Source organism: Brachyhypopomus gauderio, chromosome 11, assembly GCF_052324685.1.
Source record: "Brachyhypopomus gauderio isolate BG-103 chromosome 11, BGAUD_0.2, whole genome shotgun sequence".
NCBI lineage: Eukaryota > Metazoa > Chordata > Actinopteri > Gymnotiformes > Hypopomidae > Brachyhypopomus > Brachyhypopomus gauderio.
The window spans coordinates 12,380,435-12,398,871 of record NC_135221.1 but is presented as its reverse complement, the minus strand read 5'-3'; the positions used below and the strand labels follow the sequence as shown (position 1 = coordinate 12,398,871).

At 46.9% G+C, this 18,437-nt stretch overlaps 1 protein-coding gene and 1 long non-coding RNA gene across 3 annotated transcripts; one reads left to right on the top strand and one right to left on the bottom strand.

Annotated features, from left to right (window-relative positions):
* The first annotated feature begins 2,963 nt into the window (after positions 1-2,963).
* On the top strand, positions 2,964-10,660 carry tes (testis derived transcript (3 LIM domains)). Its single transcript, XM_077021997.1, has 7 exons — positions 2,964-3,136; positions 4,749-4,834; positions 6,085-6,943; positions 7,283-7,669; positions 8,871-9,086; positions 9,276-9,434; positions 10,152-10,660. The coding sequence occupies exons 1-7, from the start codon at positions 3,110-3,112 to the stop codon at positions 10,344-10,346; spliced, it is 1,929 nt and encodes a 642-aa protein (XP_076878112.1). The 5' UTR covers positions 2,964-3,109; the 3' UTR covers positions 10,347-10,660.
* Positions 10,661-13,491: 2,831 nt separating this feature from the next.
* Positions 13,492-17,349, bottom strand: LOC143527646 (uncharacterized). 2 transcript variants are annotated; one of them, XR_013134201.1, is made up of 3 exons: positions 16,961-17,349; positions 13,948-14,175; positions 13,492-13,579 (listed from the first exon to the last, which is right to left on the bottom strand). It is a non-coding gene; the product is annotated as an uncharacterized LOC143527646 (long non-coding RNA). The 2 variants fall into 2 exon arrangements; XR_013134200.1 differs by lacking the exon at positions 16,961-17,349 and adding an exon at positions 14,286-14,489.
* Positions 17,350-18,437: the final 1,088 nt, after the last annotated feature.

The following is an 18,437-nucleotide window of genomic DNA, read 5'->3' as shown; positions in this document are numbered from 1 at the left end:
CACTGATTGTGAATCAATTTCACCTGCTGTGCAAATGGAACAGAAAACAGGTAGAAATGAGAGACAATTAGCAAGACACCCCCCATAAAGGAGGTTCTGCTGGTAGTGACCACAGACCTTTTCTCTGTTCTCATCCTTTCTGGCTGATGTTTTGGTCACTTTGGCATTTTGTCAGTTATCTCACCATAGAGGTAGCATGATGCGGTGTCTACACAGAAGTTGCTCAGGTAGTGCAGCTCATCCAGGATGGAACATCAATGTGAGCTGGCAAGAAGGTTTGCTGTGTCTGTCAGCAGTGTTCAGACCATGGAGCAGATACCAGGAGACATGGAGGGGGCCGTAGGAGGGCAACAACTCAGCAGCAGGACCACTAACTCTTCCTTTGGGCAAGCAGGAACAGGAGGAGCAGTGCCAGTGTCCTGCAAAATGGCCTCCAGCAGGCCACTAATATCCATGTTTCTGCTCAAACTGTCAGAAACAGACTCCTTGAGGGTGGTATGAGGGCCCGATGTCCACAAGTGGAGCTTGTGCTTACAGCCCAACACCGTGGAAGGCAATTGGCATTCACCAGAGAACACAGAAATTGGCAGATTCGCCATTGGCACCCTGTGCTCTTCACAGATGAGATCAGGTTCACACTGAGCACATGACAGAGACTGGAGACGCCGTGGAGAACGTTCTGCTGCCTGCAACATCCTCCAGCATGACCGGTTTGGCAGTGGGTCAATAATGGTGTGGGGAAGCATTTTATTAGAGGGCCACACAGACCTCCATGTGCTAGCCAAAGGTATCCCGACTGCCATTAGGTGCCAGAATGAGATCCTCAGACCCATTGTGAGACCATATGCTGGAGCAGTGGGCCCTAGGTTCCTTATGATGCATGACAATGCTAGGCCTCATGTGGCTAAAGTGTGTCAGCAGTTCCTGCATGATGAAGGCATTGATGCTATGGACTGGCCTGCCCGTTCCCCAGACCTGAATCCAATCGAGCACATTTGGGACATCAACCAATGCCACGTTGCACCACAGACTGTCCAGGAGTTCACTGATGCTTTAATCCAGGTCTGGGAAGAGATTCCTAAGGAGAACATCTGCCGTCTCATCAGGGGCATATCCAGGCGTTGTAGGGAGGTCATACAGGCACGTGGAGGCACACACACTATACTGAGCCTCATTTTAACTTGTCTTGAGGAATTTCCACTGATGTTGAATCGGCCTGTAATTTGATTTTCAGTAAGATTCCAAATCCAGACCTCCGTGGGATTATATTGATCTACATTGATAATTTTTATGTTATTTTGTTCTCAACACATTTCACTATGTAATAAAGATTTTCAACTGAAATTTTTATTCATTGAGATCTAGGATGTTATTTTAGTGTTCCCTTTATTTTTTGAGCAGTATATATTGTGTAATGATCTCAAAATGTACTTTAAACCTCACAAGTATAAGGACCTACGCCCCTTCTCAGGCCATAAGTGATCAAACCCACATCCCTCTACCACTGCAACAGAGGCTCCACTGGACGGATATACTGCACACTTATCATGACCTTGATCTTGAGTTACAAAAGTGGACCAATAAACCCTTCTGTTTTATTTCCCACACATTGGGTCTAAATTTGGAGTACAATCAGGAGTTAAAAGCCATCAGATTTTCCTATTTTTTGTATTTCTTTTACACACAAAATAAACCATATTTTTCAGTAGTGTATTAGATGTTAAACTTCAGAAGGAAGGTGTACTCCTGCACCAAAGGGTTTTAATCTTGGATCACATCCTGAAGTATACTTTCTGCAACAGAGTGAGAATTTGTTAATATGTGCTGTATGTAACGGCTTTACATGCATGTTATCCTCTATTATTTTGACAGACTGGAGTCACTGTACAAGCAGTGATGTTAAAAGGTCTTTTCCTGTGATTTCCAGTTCATGTGAGGTCCGCTACATCTGAGAGTTTCGCTCTGTTTGTCTCATGCCCTGCCCTTGAAAGTCATCATGATGGTCTGGGCTCAGACAGGTTTGGATAGAATCACAAAGCAGAATAAACAGGACTAAAAAAACCCGTCTCCGTTGTATTGAGGCAGCAAACAAAAGAGCACTTTAATTTACTGATAAGGCAAAGACACCCTGCATTTAAAGTATCAGAGTTTAATCTGGTGTAACTCATGGATAAATAAAGCCTGATGATCAAACAATGATTTAAAACTTTATTCATACTTCTCATAGTTGGTGTTCATTTGTGCACTCATAATATGCATATGATATTTTGTACAAAACTTTGTATTCTTTCACACAGTTTTCGGTACATAGCTGATACCCATGAAATCCCTACATATTGGTACTCTCTCTCTCTCTCTACCCATAAAATCCCTACATATCTCTCTCTCTCTCTCTCTCTCTCTCTCTCTCTCTCTCTCTCTCTCTCTCTCTCTTTCTCTCTCTTTCACACACACACACACACACACACACACACACACACACACACACACACACACACGGTGAAGTCCTGTACTGTGAAACTCTCCACACCCAGCTGAGTAAGCCACAGCTTCCTGTATATATTCAGTGAGGAAGTCTCTAAGTGAAGTGCCATGTTCTATAGTTACTGAACTGCATGAGCACAGCATAAATACTTTGTGCTGTATTGTATTAAACATTGAATAGTAGTCTCTCTGTGTGCTTAGGAATTTCAGATACCTATAGAAAAAGAAGCCTGAGCCAAAGTCACATTTGTCATTTAAATATTCATTTAATATAGAAAATTGATTAACTGTACTGATGTAATTTCAAACAATCATTTCCGTTGATTTTTGTATGTTCTTATTTCAATGAACTGTAGTCTAACGCTGAAGGGGTCCACTGCTTGGCTTTGATTGGTAGTTTAAACACCCCTGGTCGGGCACTATTGGTTGAGAGCTGCACGTTGTGAAATAGCGGAAGTGTCTTTCGTTAACAATGAATTTGGTAGAACCGAAAGAGGGTGGGCAGAAGTCATAGTGCCGTCCCGTCTGTGCTAGCTAAGTGCGACCGGTCTGCAAAACTGATCTGTGCAAGGACGATTATCAAAACCCCCCTTGTCTGTTTGTTCTACTTCACGAGACGCCGACGATGGAAATCGAGAAGGAAGTGAAAAAAGTAAGTTTGTTGCGTTTGTTCGTGACGTCTCATTACTAAAGGTAAGTTGGATGGCAACGCCCCAAAGGTGGATGTCTGGCTGGAGCTGATCTGAGAGCGTCGTTGTTAATTAACCACGGATAGGAATGAACACTTAAAGGAAATGTACCCAGAACCAAGTCTTAAATCACTAACTACACGAAACAGCTGCCAAGTTTTTAAATAAACCGCAGAGGACGTTATTTTCGAAAAGGCTAGTTTTGTTTTGGCTTTTATAGTTGAACAAATCCGTTCAAAAGATTACATTAGCCACAATAAGCATTATAATTACTTTGGGAGTCTTGACAGAGGTCCACAATCCGACCCACCCCCCTCCACCCCGTCCAAGGCCAGATGGGTATCCAAGACAAAGCAGCTGCGCGTGCTGCTGGATATTAAGGCTGTGCGCGTCTGTGCCATGAAGCACGTAAAGATCATGATCAGAAACTGCACATGAATACGAAAGTAGTGTTTAAAAGAATTAAATATTTCTTATCATGCGTCAGTGTCTTCGTTGCGTTTGCCAAGGGTCAGCAGCAAGCTCACTGAACCCCTCCCATGTGCGTCAGCATTTGGAGTACAATTCAATGGCATCTCCACACTATATACATAAGAGAATTTACAGCATGCGCCCACTGGATATTTCAGTAATTCAGTATTCACCTGACTTACCCAATTTGGCTGGAATTTTGCATTTTCCCCATAATTATCTGTAATGAATTGTGCAGTAATTCAGTGAGTTGAGTAGTTTGTCTCTCCACATTGTAATGTACAAAGACCTTTATGTGAAACTAACCTAGCATGTATTTCACTTGTAGCAGTGTTATCCAATTTAATGACAAAATAACATGATTTCATTGTGTCTGTAGTGGCATATGATATTAGTTTTATAGTTCAGATTTGTAGTAACGGTGCGTTTGCCTGTGCAGAAATCCTTGAGAGTGTCAGCTAGCTTTCATGGCTGTTGAGTGTTTACTTTTGTAAAGTATGATGTCCTCAAGACAATGGAAACAAGAATGTGAAGCCATGAAGCGAACCATTTGTAAATATTTACTTTACACAAGCCAATGATAAATGTGAGGCCATTTACTGCCCAGTGCCACAGAGACCAGACACAGATTCCAGGCCAGTGGCGCTCAACAGGGCCTTCAGCAGGGCTGCTCGCAGAGGTGCCGAATCTGATTTGAAGCCTCTCTCTCTTGTTCATTGACTTAAAGAGTCCCACCGCAGGGTCGCTGCTTCATGAGGAACAGAACGGCCTTGTGCTTGGAGAGCAGCAGGAGAGTGTTTTAGGCCTCCAGGGTTTCTGCATATCTTTGAATCCTTGGCCTTATATAGACATCCCAGCTCGAGCTGCTGTGGTGATTAGGAAGCCGTCATGCAGGAAGATTTTGGAAGCAATCTGCTGTTTCGACAGCGCAACTGGCTAAAACATTATAACGTGATGTCAGACAAGTATGTAAATGAAGTGTTCCAAGACGGAGTGTCCGACGGAAGTGTGGAGAGAGGCACAGAGCTGTGTGGAAATAAAATTACGAGCGGATGTTAAATCCAGTGTGAGTGTGTTGGCTAGCGAGTATCTCTGTGTTCACAGATGACCCTGGGCCACGAGGTAGGAGCTGGTGCGGCCTGTCTGAAATGCAAGGACAAGTGTGAAGGCTTTGCGCTCCACTTCTGGAGGTTTGTTCAGAACTCTTCTTCATCCTCCTCCTCCTCCTCCCCCTCTGTGTTTGTATGCCGATTACTTCCATTTCATTTAGTCATTAACATGTGCTATGTTCTAAACTAAACATTCACGTGTATCCCATCATTCTGTCACTTTCAGAATTTGATAAATATTTCATACAGTGTAGAAGTCACACTTGATTCTGGATGACATCAGAAGCGATTAGGGGCCTCACGGGCAGCAATACTGTCTGGTCTGCATGTAACGTCTCCAGGCTGCTACGAAAGCACAGGCGGTTTGGCCACTAGGGGGCTCTGCTAAGTAACACGAAACGGCCTTGCCTTCGTCTCGTTTCCGTGGCCGCAGCTCAACCAGCGTTAACGTTGAAACGTCTTACTTTTACTATTTCAAGAGCCTTACAGGTGACAGCCATTCATGGAGATAACACCTTATGAGTACATGATCAAAGACACAAGTGCAATCACACGGTCTAATGATGGTTCTTTTAAACAGTTCTTTTAAAATATGTAGTTTGGGCCAACAGATAGCATGACTGAGCCTCACTTTGTTCTCTTGGACGGAGTTCTGTGGAGCACTTACACCCTGAAATATTCCGTCTGGAGCACATTTAAATCCTTACCAGGCCTGCCAAGGTCTCTGACCCCAGGAGCTCAGATAAAGATCAAGGCCCCCAGTGGCCCCCAGTGGCAGATTGAACCAGCCATGTGAAGACACCTAATACAATGAGCTTCCCAAGGTGATAGACCTCGGGTCGTAATAACCTTCTTCTTTTCTTATGTAAAGCACTTTGAATTGCCAGTGTGTATGAAAGGTGCTGTGTATATATATATATATATAAAGTTGCCTGGCCTCATTTTAAATACTCTGCTGTGTGTCTGCTCATGTTTTTACATGCTTAACAACACAAGGCAGTGTTGTGTCATTCCAGAGGAGTAACGTCAAGTTTAGCTAGATTCCACTTTGTTCTTGGAATGGATTTTTAGTACAGAAATTCAGTTGAATTCCTTTGGTCTGTTTAACATGGTTGGATACTTGGTGAGAGTGGGAGGCAAATCTTTGTCAGATCTGTGTGTCATTCTGTTTTCCACTATATACTGTGCTTATTATAACTATTCAGACAAAAATCCCATTACTCCGGGTAAGAAGTGGTCAAATGGTGTATTAAATTCCCCTGCAAGTGTAGTTAATTATGTCATGAAACCACAATATTGGCTGATCTCCCTCAACATGTTACTTTTTCCAGAAAAATCTGCCGGAACTGTAAGTGTGGGGTTGAGGATCATGATGTGCAGTTGCAGTCCGAGGAGAACCAGAAGGTGGGCCGTCTGTTTGAGGACACCAAGTACACGGGCCTCATCGCCAAGCTGAAGAGAGACGGCGTGCCCACCTACCCAGGCCACCAGGTCACCATATCCATCGCCACCCCTGCGATTGGCACTGCTCTGTCTGTCCCGGCAGCAGCAACTGCAGCTGTGCTCATGCCTGATATTGCCACCAGCCCTGGTGCTCCCTCTGGCCCCGCCCACGGTGCAGCTCCCTCTGGCCCCGCCCACGGTGCAGCTCCCTCTGGCCCCGCCCACGGTGCAGCTCCCTCTGGCCCCGCCCACGGTGCAGCTCCCTCTGGCCCCGCCCACGGTGCAGCTCCCTCTGGCCCCGCCCACGGTGCAGCTCCCTGTGGCCCCGCCCACGGTGCAGCTCCCTGTGGCCCCGCCCACGGTGCAGCTCCCTGTGGCCACGCCCACGGTGCAGCTCCCTGTGGCCACGCCCACGGTGCAGCTCCCTGTGGCCACGCCCACGGTGCAGCTCCCTGTGGCCACGCCCACGGTGCAGCTCCCTGTGGCCACGCCCACGGTGCAGCTCCCTGTGGCCACGCCCACGGTGCAGCCCCCTGTGGCCACACCCATGGTACACCCTCTGGCCCTGCCCAAGGTGCACCCTGTGGCCACGCCCACGGCGCTTCCTTTGTGCCTGCTCCAGGTGCCCCATCTATCCACACCCCTGTTGCCACTGCCCCTTTCACCCCTGCAGCGATGCCTGCCAGGAAGGATGTGGTCAAAGCCATCACCTACGATTGGGCTCCCCCTGGGGTTGACCAGAGCTTGGTAAGTGTCCCAGTATCACATCCACTAGAGGATGTTTCACTTTCAAATGTACTTCATGTACAGATTCAATGATGTGGTGTATGTGTAAAAATATGGTTTGATCCATGGTTTTTGAAAATGAAACCTGTCCTGTAGAGGTCACTGTTTTGCTCCATTATAATTGTTTGTTAAATTGTAGGATTGTTTTCTGGTGTCTGTTCTTTGAACTGCACCGTGCCACAGTGAGCACTAGCGCTGTCACACATTCCCGAGCACGCGGGAGGAACTGGCTCTCTGTTCCTCGTCCCTCCCTCGCTCTGTCCTCCCCTCTCTCCATAACGAGGTCTGCTCTTCCTGCAGGCCCTGCGCTACATGGAGCTGCTTCCCCCAGAGCGCAGACCCGTCGCCGGCACGCAAGGTGCCGACTACCGCAAGAAGCAAATGGCCAAGCAGCTGCCGGAGCACGACCAGGACCCGGCACGCTGCCACGAGCTCTCGCCCGCCGAGGTCAAACAGATGCAGCAGTACGTGCGCAAGTACAAGGACGAGGCCCTGGGGATCGGAGACCTGACCCTGCCGGAGGAGATGGCCGCCGCTGCTGGCCCCGCCGGGGCGAAGGGTCTTCAGAGTCCGGCCGCCGGTGCCCAGCCTGGAGCAGGAGACCAGGGCTCGGCAGTGGCGGCTGTAGGCAGGGCCGGTATGCCGGGGGCTCCAGGAGCTGGGAGCAGCGGCCCTGCTGGTAGCTATGTGAGTGCCACACCCATAAACTACAGCACGATGTGGAGATGGCACAGAGGCCCATGTTAGAGGGATTTCAGAAGGGGATCTGCATTAAAGTATGTCGAGTAGATCGTAATAGAGGACTGTTTGTAGAGCTGTCCACTTATCGGAAGTGTTCATCAACTTGCCAGTTTAGCTGCCAGGCAGCTATTTAACACATGCTGTCTGGTTAAAACTAAATTACCTTTTCGACAAAGGCCAAAAAGTGCTTGACACAGTCTACACAGGGTGTAGGACTCCGGTGTGGACAGATAAGGGACATCAGATCACAATAATACTGCCAGGAGTGGTGAATTACAACTTGCTGTAAAATGCATAGCAGCTTACTAGAGCTACAACTACAGCCTCAGTCACAGAGTGAGTAAATCCTAATCATGGGATCACTGTATACAATCTTAATGTACTTATGCCTGATTTAGTCAATTTCTCTCAATTTCATACATCAGGTGAAAGACGCAGGGGAAAGAAATCAGTGAAAAATGATTCATTTTATGACTCCTTGATTCTATTGACAGTGACACTAGGTTTCCACATCTATGTTGTCTTTTATTACCAGATTAAATGACGACCAGAGCATAGGTCTGAATTGTAGTTATTTAAAATTTTGAGGCGTTCCTAGGATGGCAGTACTCAATTCCCGCCACCAGATGGCGCCATCTAACGAGCTATTCCAGATGACCTGTTGCTCATAAAGTTTTGGTGGAACAGTTTCTCTTCCCACAGAGTTCCCATTTAACCGTGTGAGTATGACCCAGAATGAGTCACCCTCCCTGTGGTCCCTAGCTAACTGGAATGAGTATTGTCCTTCAAGTGTAGGAGCTTCTAAATTGCTGCTTGAATCCCATATTGGACCTATCATTTGAGCTCCATATTTTAGCTGCCTAACCAAACATCGTATAAATAATAAGAGGCATTTGGGACTCTTTGGCAGGGGCGTTTCTTCTACTGCACAAACCCCATATTGCACTGCCCCCTTCATCAAGGGTTAGGGAACTAGCCACCTAGTCCTCCCTGACAAAGTTAGCATGTTCGGTCTGTATCCTAGCAAACCATGAGCCGTGATGAGTCTTCTATAAGGCCAGACACCATTTAGGGTCTCGCACTCGGCGAGCTGCCCACACGTGAGCGTCGTGGTCGGGCTGAGTCCCTGCCGTCTGTGTTCCCGCAGACCTGCCACCACTGCCAGCAGGACATGAGGCACGGTGAGCCGGCCGTCTACGCCGAGCGGGCCGGCTACGACAGGCTGTGGCATCCCGCCTGCTTCGTGTGCTGCACGTGTGAGGAGCTGCTGGTGGACATGATCTACTTCTGGAAGAAGGGACGGCTGTTTTGTGGCCGCCACTACGGCGACAGTGAGAAGCCTCGCTGCGGAGGGTGTGATGAGGTGAGGTGGGGTGGGGTGGGGTGGTTTTGTAACAGATGTTGGGGTCAAGCAGTCTGAGGAAAATTGGATGTTTTTAGGTGGGGGCTTGTGTGGTTTGATTTTGATTTGAGCCTGAGTTTCGGGTGTCACTTTTTTTGTAATGCTGTTGTCCGTATACCTGTGTGTGTGTGTTGCACGCATGTGTTTTAGCTCATCTTCAGTAATGAGTACACTCAGGCTGAGGGACAGAACTGGCACCTGAAGCATTTCTGCTGTTTCGACTGTGACTGTGTTCTGGCGGGAGAGACCTACGTTATGGAGAAGGACAAGCCCATCTGCAAGCCCTGCTACATGAAGAACCACGCTGTGGTAAACCCAATAAAACCATCTGCTCTTGCTTTCCCCGTTTGTATCTTTCATTTCCTCTCTCTTTCCTCCCTGCCTGAATACGCTTGCCATCTAAGATTTGACCCACAGTTGTGTTGTGAAAAGCTCACTACCAAAATATTTCACTAGCAAATAGCCCCTAGTTTCCATTCTGCGCTTGAGGGTTTCATCTGCCTCAGATCACCAGGGGGAAATAAATACTTGTGTAATCTCCTACTCTCATGAAGCAAACGTTTTTTCCCACTTCAGCACAACCTAAGCACCAGAGACTAGGTGAAGGCTGGGTGTGTCCTCCTCTTAGGTTTGTGAGCTACAGAAATCATTAGTAAGGTATTTTCCCACTTTTTGCTGCCAGCAGCAAGATGCATGTGCCAAGCAGCCATGTTGGCTCTGGAGCAGGTGATGAGGATTAAGGAAGTGCCAGTGACGTGATAATGATAGGAGGGAGAGTGCGACTGACACCCCCGTGCCACTCCGTTCCTCCCCCATTGCCTTATTGCAGCTGGCTCGGTGGTTTTGCGGAGGGCTCGGAGGGAAACACTTGTATAACGTATTTTCGCCTGTAGGGCCAGAATCATTTGTATGTCTTTGTGCTTACTCAGGTCAAAGGTCGTATGGTGTAAAGAGGGGCAATGAGGTGAAGACGGATAATAGATAAATTATTAAATAAATTGTGTCCTTGTGTGTGTGTGTCCTCAGCACTGCACGGCGTGCCAGGGTCCCATAGAGCCCGAGGCGCAGCGCGTGTCCTACGGCGAGCACCACTGGCATGCCGAGGCCGGCTGCTTCCGCTGCTCGGGCTGCTCCAAGTGCCTGACGGGCCAACGCTTCATGGCCCTGCAGGACAAGCTGCTCTGCTCCGTCGAGTGCAAGAAGAAGGTCATGGCTAGTTAAAGTACCCAGCACGATGCACGTACGACGGCCCCAGAGTCCCGACACCGGCCCTTTCCTGTTTTGCTGTTTCAGAACGCGCTGCCGTTATGATTTACTTTAGTTTAATAAGGGCTTCCCAGGGCGATGTGTTTGCATCCTGTAAGGTATGCGGAGGTAATCCACAGTACAGTAAGTACTGTAAGGAGGAGTGTGTTCAGGTCTGACAGTCCAGCCAAGTATTATAGCCTCCAAAGCAGTGGGTTCACTCCAAACTTCAGCTAAGCCATTTAGTATTCCTCTTGTCCTCTTTCATGCAAGTGGTATTATCCTTCTCCCCCCCCCCCCCCCCCCTTCTGAAATTGCACTTTAGTTTTCACTCCAACCCCCCCTTTTCTTGGTTTATACCAAAATAAATAATTTAAAAGTAATGCTTGGTGTGTCTTTCTTTTAATATGGAGCTGCATTATCTCACATTCCTATGTGTTTTGGATCTCGCGTGCTACATCACGGTTAGGCCATTAACATTACTGGCAAAAATATCTTCACTGATGCTCTTTGCAGTCATAACGGGTAACGATTATTAGAGGGTGATTTGTGTATTGCAGACCTTAACGATCTATGCCAATATGCCTTGGTAGTGTCAATATGCCTTGGTAGTGTTACGTACTTGTCTCTGAGGACCAGAGCTTGGGATGGAGAGGTAATACCTTAGCTATTTCACCCCTGAGAAGTATGCGGCCTATTTGTCGCTCGTGGAAAAAAAGCGAGCCCGATGTAATGTGTTTTCACGCAACTGTGGAAACCTGCACAATTCAAGGAAGCCCGGTCCTTGTGAGCTTCTATTGTTTTTTAATGGTAGCGAGTTTAAGTGCGTGACGCCATTACCTCCGCGTGCTACTGCGCGCGGGGCTCGCCCGCTCCCCCCCCCCCCCCTTCTCTCCGGGCGGAGTTTTTCCAGCAGGGAATTCTTTCCCTCGATGTCATTCTCCTCATACAAATTTGCATGTCGCTTTCCATGCCAGGCGCAGGGCGCGTACGCACATGAGTGAACAATCAAGCCCTTGAACGCTCCCCCAGCCCTCTCACCCTCTCCGGCTTTAGCTCTCGGGGAGGGACGGTCTACAGACCTGCCTGTGGTCCTCGCAGGCACTGATCCAGACGGGCTCCTGGAGCGCAGTGCCAAGGTCTGCCAGACCCCCCGGACGCTTTCCAGTCACCGCTGTCACTCCGAACCGGGACGAAGACTTTCCTGGATCTGTTCAAGTCGGCATCACTGTTTCACTTATTACGCAGTGATAAATGCGGTTACTATATGACATTATACGTATAATTAAGGACATAAAACATATTGGTCTTGTACTATTACTGTACTATTACTGTACTATTACTGAGGTGGCAGAGTCGTTTGCCACTTGTAACTGGTAAAAAGAGAAACAAGTTAAGTGTGTTAAGTGTGTATTTATCGTTTTAACTGTCTTTGAACGCGGTTCGGGCTTCATCTAGTGACCCGTCCTTCCTTGGGTGAGAATGTGGCCTAAATGAGAAAATGATCCACAGTGCGCAGAAACAATGACGGGAAGATTCACCTCGTCTCCTGTTTCCACTCCAGCGTTCCCGCTTTGGCGTGGAGCGGAATGTGAAAAGCACTGCACTGGCAACCGGGTCGGTTAGCACTCGAGCGGAACCAGACGTCAGAACCTGAACCGTCGGCCTGCTCTTCAAACCCGAGCCGTCGTCTGGATCTTCAAACTCAGGAAGACGGGTTTATAAGAGTGAAAAGCGTCTCCAAACCCTCCCAGCTGCGGTCAAACCCAACAGACCAGCTACGAACCCGTCTTGATTTTTTGCTACTGTCACTTAAACTGAATCGTTAAATCGTTGAACATTTCTGTTGTAATGGAAATAATATGAATAGGTCGAAACCGTTTTGATAAAGCATTATGATATAATTCATTGGATTGCCGTAATGAAATAAACAGGTTGCTGTTGTTTAATCAAATTAAGGAGTGTTATGACACTGCAGAAACATATTCTTCACACTCTTATAAAAACATGCCTACCTGTCATTTATTTTTGCCTACAGTTATTCAGCAGCGTTCCTGTAGAGGGCGTACTAGCCCTCACCCATAAACTAATTGAACTTATCTGCATAGTTGTCCAGTTTTAGAACATCATGCTACTGCTTGACCTTTGAACCATTCTATAAGAATGGCATTGAGGTGAGTGCTTGGACAACACACGAGAGACCAAACAGAACGAGGAGCAGTGAGTTCAGCAGACACCTGCTAATGAAGAGAGAGAGAGAAACAGCGACTGTGAAATCTATGGTGCTTAATGAGAAATACCAGAGAGAAAGAAGAATGGATACCTCACATCCAGATAGAGAGAGCGATACTGTGCATAATGAGGTACAAGTGTACCTCCAGACTGACTAGCTCTTTCATCACTGGTTTCCAAAGGGGAATAGCCTTTTGGTGGCTTCGAGAAATATTTGCTCTGTTGCAAGACTGACCTTGAAATGGCACTTATGCAGTATCGTAACTTGGTAGGGAGTCTAACGGAATGCCGTGTAGTTCTCATCCTACTTTTATCTTTCCAAACACCTTTCAGCCTTCTGTTCTCTGTAATCTGACAAAAAAAACCCACCCATCTTCTCTCATGGGGTTCACTAAACAGTTTTGCAGCGCTGTGATTATTCCAGAGTGGGAGTGCCATTGGCCTGCTGAATATTCCTCATGGATGTGTTGCAGAGGAATGCTGTTTTTTTTTTTCTGCATGTGGCGTTCTCCCCGAATGGCACCACCGTTGTGTTTGCCTGATCTGAGACTGCGGTGCAGTGTTTGCCCCGGGCTGTTAGGAATGACTCATTCCTCTCTATCTCCCCTCTCTATCGCCTGGGCTTGCTCACGGATGATACAGGCCGAGGCCTACAGGGAACGCCTGGCAGAGCTCCACAGAAATGCTTCTTCTGTTTGTTCATTTCTGAGCATCTTTCAGCCAGTGACCTGCATGATCACTTTTTCCACAGTTTTGTGTTTGTCCATCACTCTGACATCGACCCACCCATCTCTCGCTGTTCTTCTCTCTCTGTATGGAGGAGGGAGTAAGGCAGTGGTTGGATGAGCCACACCCAGTTGAAGACATACCTGTCTCCGTACGTGGTCTAGGGATTGAAGCGCATGTGGTATCCAGATTCCTCAGAAACGATGGGATAAGGGTTGCAGTTGAAAAATGACTCTTGGCATTATCACGAGCTGGGAGCACACAGAAAAGAAAGATTGATTCTCATAAAGATTTATTATTTAACTAGGCAATGGAAGAACATATATGCGTAAAGGATTTATAGGAGAATTCCATGGATATTAGTCAATAGAGTTAGTAAAATGTTTGTGCTATATTATCATGGTTTTTTTTTTACATTCTCCAGTGTTTTATGAGGTGGTGGCTCACGCAGTGTTGCGTGTAACTGCTGTTCTTCTTACATTAATATATAACTCAAATTCTGACAGTTGTGACAGCATAAATGCTAACATTACTTTTTGTGCCTTCTGGCATTTTCGGGGTCTGGGAATGGCTGCCGAAGTCGACTGCAGCTCAAAGATGTAAACGTGTCTCTCCTCACCTGAAGACTTGCTGTTTCACACATCTGATCTGTGATGAGCACGGTGATGAGTGATAGACCAACAGTCAGTGTGGGACAGTGTAGCAGACAGCATGGGATGTGTGGTACCCCAACACCAGGCCAGCGATGCGGAGAGCTTGGAGGGTGGTCCCCGTGTCCTAGCAACCGCCTCCACTGATACACGGTTAGCAAGGACTCACAATCTCTCTTCAAGGCAAAACTGCGAATCTGTAAACGAAAGTATATATATAATTTAATTGATATTATATCAATAATTATATTTTGAAATCAGTCTGGAACGAGAATGTAAGATTTTGCTGTAACAAATACGAACGCACAAGCATGTGGCTTTCTGCAGCGTACCCTGATTGGTCCTGGTGTCATGTGTTTTGCTAAAGCATTTCTGCTAGCATGTGAGCAGCGCTGGGACCCACGGGGCTCACTGCCCTAAGCAGCCCCAGCCACTCTGCTCTGTCTTTCCTAACATTTTCCCCTTCCTGCCATTGTACGTAGCTCCATTTCCCTCTGCCTGCACTGGAACAAATCGGTCACATCCACCAGGGCGCGAAGCACACCTGCAAACAGATCCATGTTAAATAGGCATGGAACTGCAGCATGGGGTATGTACATATGTGCGTGTAATACACTACAGAATACAGCACAGCGATATGGAAATAGGTCAAACTCATCTGCTGTGATGATATGGGATATGTGGTATTCACACTACAGTGGGCCGCTCCGTGCCTTCCGGGCCTGATTTAAGCTGTCCTAGACCTGACTTCCTGTACCCTGCTCAGGACTTCACAGAAAAGGGAAAGTCCTCGGTTCACAGCCTTCACAAAAGTGACCAGCAGAGGGTAAGAAAACACACACCTACCTGTGTGTGTGTAAACAGATCCCCCCCCCCTACACTGAGTGCATGTGGCCTACTGCCATCATTTAACTCACCGCCCCTTCATTGGAGGCAGATGTAAAAAAAATGTCCAAATTGAGGAAAAATCCTGTGGGAAAAGTCAAATCTGAGGTAAAATGACCCTTTATGTGCGCCGTACACTCGTCCATTTTACATTAGAAAGCACCCATTGTGCACTTGACTGCAAAACACCGAACCGTCTTAGTGCGCTGGGCAAATACATTTATATAACTTCATTTTGTTGACAAATACATAAATGACTTAAATGTGCATAAATTTTCCCAGAGCTGAGTGTCACTCAGCGTGCCATGGTATTCATTATGGTATTCATTATGGTAGCAAGCTGCATAGCCCCGCGAATGAATTTCATCCACTTTTCACCACAGCCCCCTGTAGAGGCAAACTTTTTATGACATCTTTAACCAATTAGCTGCTGCGTAAGTAGCAGCTAATTAACCCTAATCATGCCCCGCCAAACACGAGAAGCTGCACTGGACGTCTGACTATAGTTAGGTATTAAAACAATGAAAAAGCGAAGCATTATAAGAGTTTCTGCAGTTTGCTGGTTGTGCAGACACAGGGCCTTGTGGTGCAGTGCTGGCTGCCTGATGGGGGAAGAGTTACAGACTAATAAACGTGCTGAGCAGGAATATGTGGCTGCCTTCTATGGTCATGGATTTCTTCTCTCTTGAAGCGGAGCTGGGATTTCAGGCGACCCTGTTTAAGAGAGAGGGCGGCTGTTTCTGGTAACGGGAGAGATGAATAATGAGAGGTGTGGTGGTAGGGAGGCAGACACACACTACTGCACCCCACACACATTCACACACAGCAGCATTTACGTTTACAGTACTGATACTGATATACAGAGTCTTTTAAAAGTATCTCTGTGTGTGTAGGATTTTTCTAAGTGTGTGAAAGAGAGAGGGAAGAGTATACAACCAGTACAGTATAATGGCATTAGAGGCGCACTATTTACATAGCGTTCCTGTGCCGATAACCTTGCTCTCTGCTCTTTCTCTGTCGTAGCTTATAGGATTTGTCTCTCCGCGGTGTGGGAGGAGGGAGATAGTGAGAGGGAGCCGTACACGGCAGAAGCCACGGATTTCTCCGGAATGCTGTGAGTGAGGATTCCGTTCAGGACGACCCTTCTCCCTCCTGCTGCTGGCTGACATCACCGTGGTATCACCTCTCCGCGAAGGACCGAGGGGGTCGGAGGTCAGAGGCAGACTCCTGGCTCCGTGCTGGACGGCCATTTCTCACCACCCTGCCCCTTTTACACTCATCCGTCTTTCACAGCGAAATCCCAAACAAGATGCCATTTCACAGGGGAAAGTGAGTGTTACACCTTGGCAAGCATGTGGACAAAACAGGGAGACCCCTGTCTCTCTTTTTTGCTTGGACACATTACAAACGGATGGACTGAGTGTCTCTGTTGACCTTGTATTGACCCTCCACCACTTTGGTTCTACTCATAAACTACAAGCTCAGTCCAGTGCAATGTTAGTTCCAATTCCAGCAGTACTACAACAGTCAACGGTCAGGAACCCCACAGAGCACAACCTGTTCCTGCCCTGTCCTAGCTGGGTCATTAGTTGGGTGGCATAACCGTATAGCTAGCAATGTCCTTCATATGCAACCATCTGCCCTGTGGTGACGTGAGAGTGGAGCTTAAGGAAGGGCGGAGATTCCCTCCTCACTGGCCTGGAGGAAGTGAATTCCCTCAGGCAGCTGTGGTGTGAGATTAGGGCAAAATAGGCTGAATAGGCTCTCTAAAGTTTTAAATAGTAGTATGTATTATATAAAACACTTAGTAAACCCTCAGCTAGGGCTGCAGTGATCATGGGGTTTTAGCAGTTCAAGACTAAGGCCTAAACACAGCTAGCAAAGATTGTGTGAGTTTGCTATCCTCTGAGGTGTTTCTGATCAGTAATAAATTCGAATCAGGTGAGCTGTGAATGCACCACCTCCAAACTCTTCAGACCATTTGTCTCTTAGAACACAGCTAAATATACATTTTTAAAAACCTGGTGGTAACAGACATGCCATGACAAGGTAGAGGATCGTTTATCTCAAAACAAAGACCTGTCTGGGATTGCTCACCTCAGGTTTCTTGGAGGGGTAATTAAATGGATGCGATTATCTGATTGCTAGCGCAGCTTTCCAGAGCGTGATCAGTGGGTATGTTCTTGTGATGATGGTGGGCCTGCTCCAGCCAACTTGCTCTCTGTTCCAGGGAACCTCACTCACACAATGTGTCTGTGCCGCTGGTCCGTGCTTGCTGGAAGAATGTGTTTTTGGGAATCTAACCTGACTGCTTCAGCCAGAACTGCTCAGACTAAGTCTCAAAACAGCGAGATCTTCCCACACACCTGGCGGACGTGTGTCTGTGTCGAGTCCCGTTGTCGGCCTGCTGTCTTTTTGAGGATCTCCACCTTATGTAGACATAAGAGTTTGTGGAGGATCCAGGATGCTTTCTGTGTATCTTTCAGTTTGCCTCCACTCATGTGTGACCTGCTGACTTTGCTGCATTAATCGGTATGAAGACACGTTATATGGGTTTATTGAATTAGGACGTACCTATCCCAAAATACGCTGCTATGTTTGTTCCTCCCACTTCGGCTATGTATCTCTGTTCCATGGCAGGACTTCCTGATCTTTGTAATGTTTTCAAAGACCACGAGCCAGGCTGACAAGTCAATTCTGCTGGATTCTTCCAGTTTTTTTTTTTTTTTTACAGTGCGTGTATGTGAAGAGTTCAGCAGTCATCCTACTCCTCTTCCTCCTCATTGCCTTCGCTTCCCCTCTGACGTGCCGATCCGGAGCTGCAAATAAGTGTAGCATTGACTGGCAGTTCCATCTGGATGATTATTTCAAAAATATATTACATTTAATTTCATTTACACATGGTCCCTTTAACAGGAAGCTAAAACTGGAGCATAGTTGAATCTTCCAGCATGACAGTGATGCAAACGATGCCTTCAAGTCCACACAGAAATGGCTCCCAGACTTGAGCTTTCAGCCCAGCCTTCTGAGGAGTCAGGTGCCTTTGTGTTCTCCACTGTCCTCTGGCCTTATACCGTAGGAGACTCTTAAGACAAAAATGCTGTAACAGTGAACAAGGAACATTAACTAGAACATTAAATACAGAGTTGCCAGTGATTATGACAAGTATATTTAAGAAAAACATTATTCTTTTTTCAAGCATTACAAGCATTTTTCATGTTTCTAAGAAATATTTTTACCTCTCTGCAAAGTTTAGATTACATGCATTTTTCATGTAAGATCAGTTGGATATCTGAGTTCACACCATCTTTACCCAGAGTGCAGCGCTGTGGAGAATACTAGAATATAGTTTGGGTTTGTCAGAGAGGTTTTGGACTCCGATTACATCACCTATATCTTTCCCCAATCTCTTTTAGTAACTCCAGAAGTGCCAGACATGACACTCTGTGTCTTTTACAGGAGTGAGAAAACCTGTTTCACTTCATCTGTCAGTGAACAGTCATCAGCCTATACTGTTAACACTTCTCTCATTCTAAAAGTATGAGGTTATGAATATTGAATATGCCACATGAGT

What these genes read in the sequence shown, in the direction of transcription:
- tes (XM_077021997.1), top strand. Translation starts at nt 3,110, where the DNA reads ATGGAAATCGAGAAGGAAGTGAAAAAA. An exon ending in CTGGGGTTGACCAGAGCTTG is followed by an intron (nt 6,944 to 7,282) that starts GTAAGTGTCCCA and finishes CTCTTCCTGCAG; the next exon opens with GCCCTGCGCTACATGGAGCT. An exon ending in GCTGCGGAGGGTGTGATGAG is followed by an intron (nt 9,087 to 9,275) that starts GTGAGGTGGGGT and finishes CATGTGTTTTAG; the next exon opens with CTCATCTTCAGTAATGAGTA.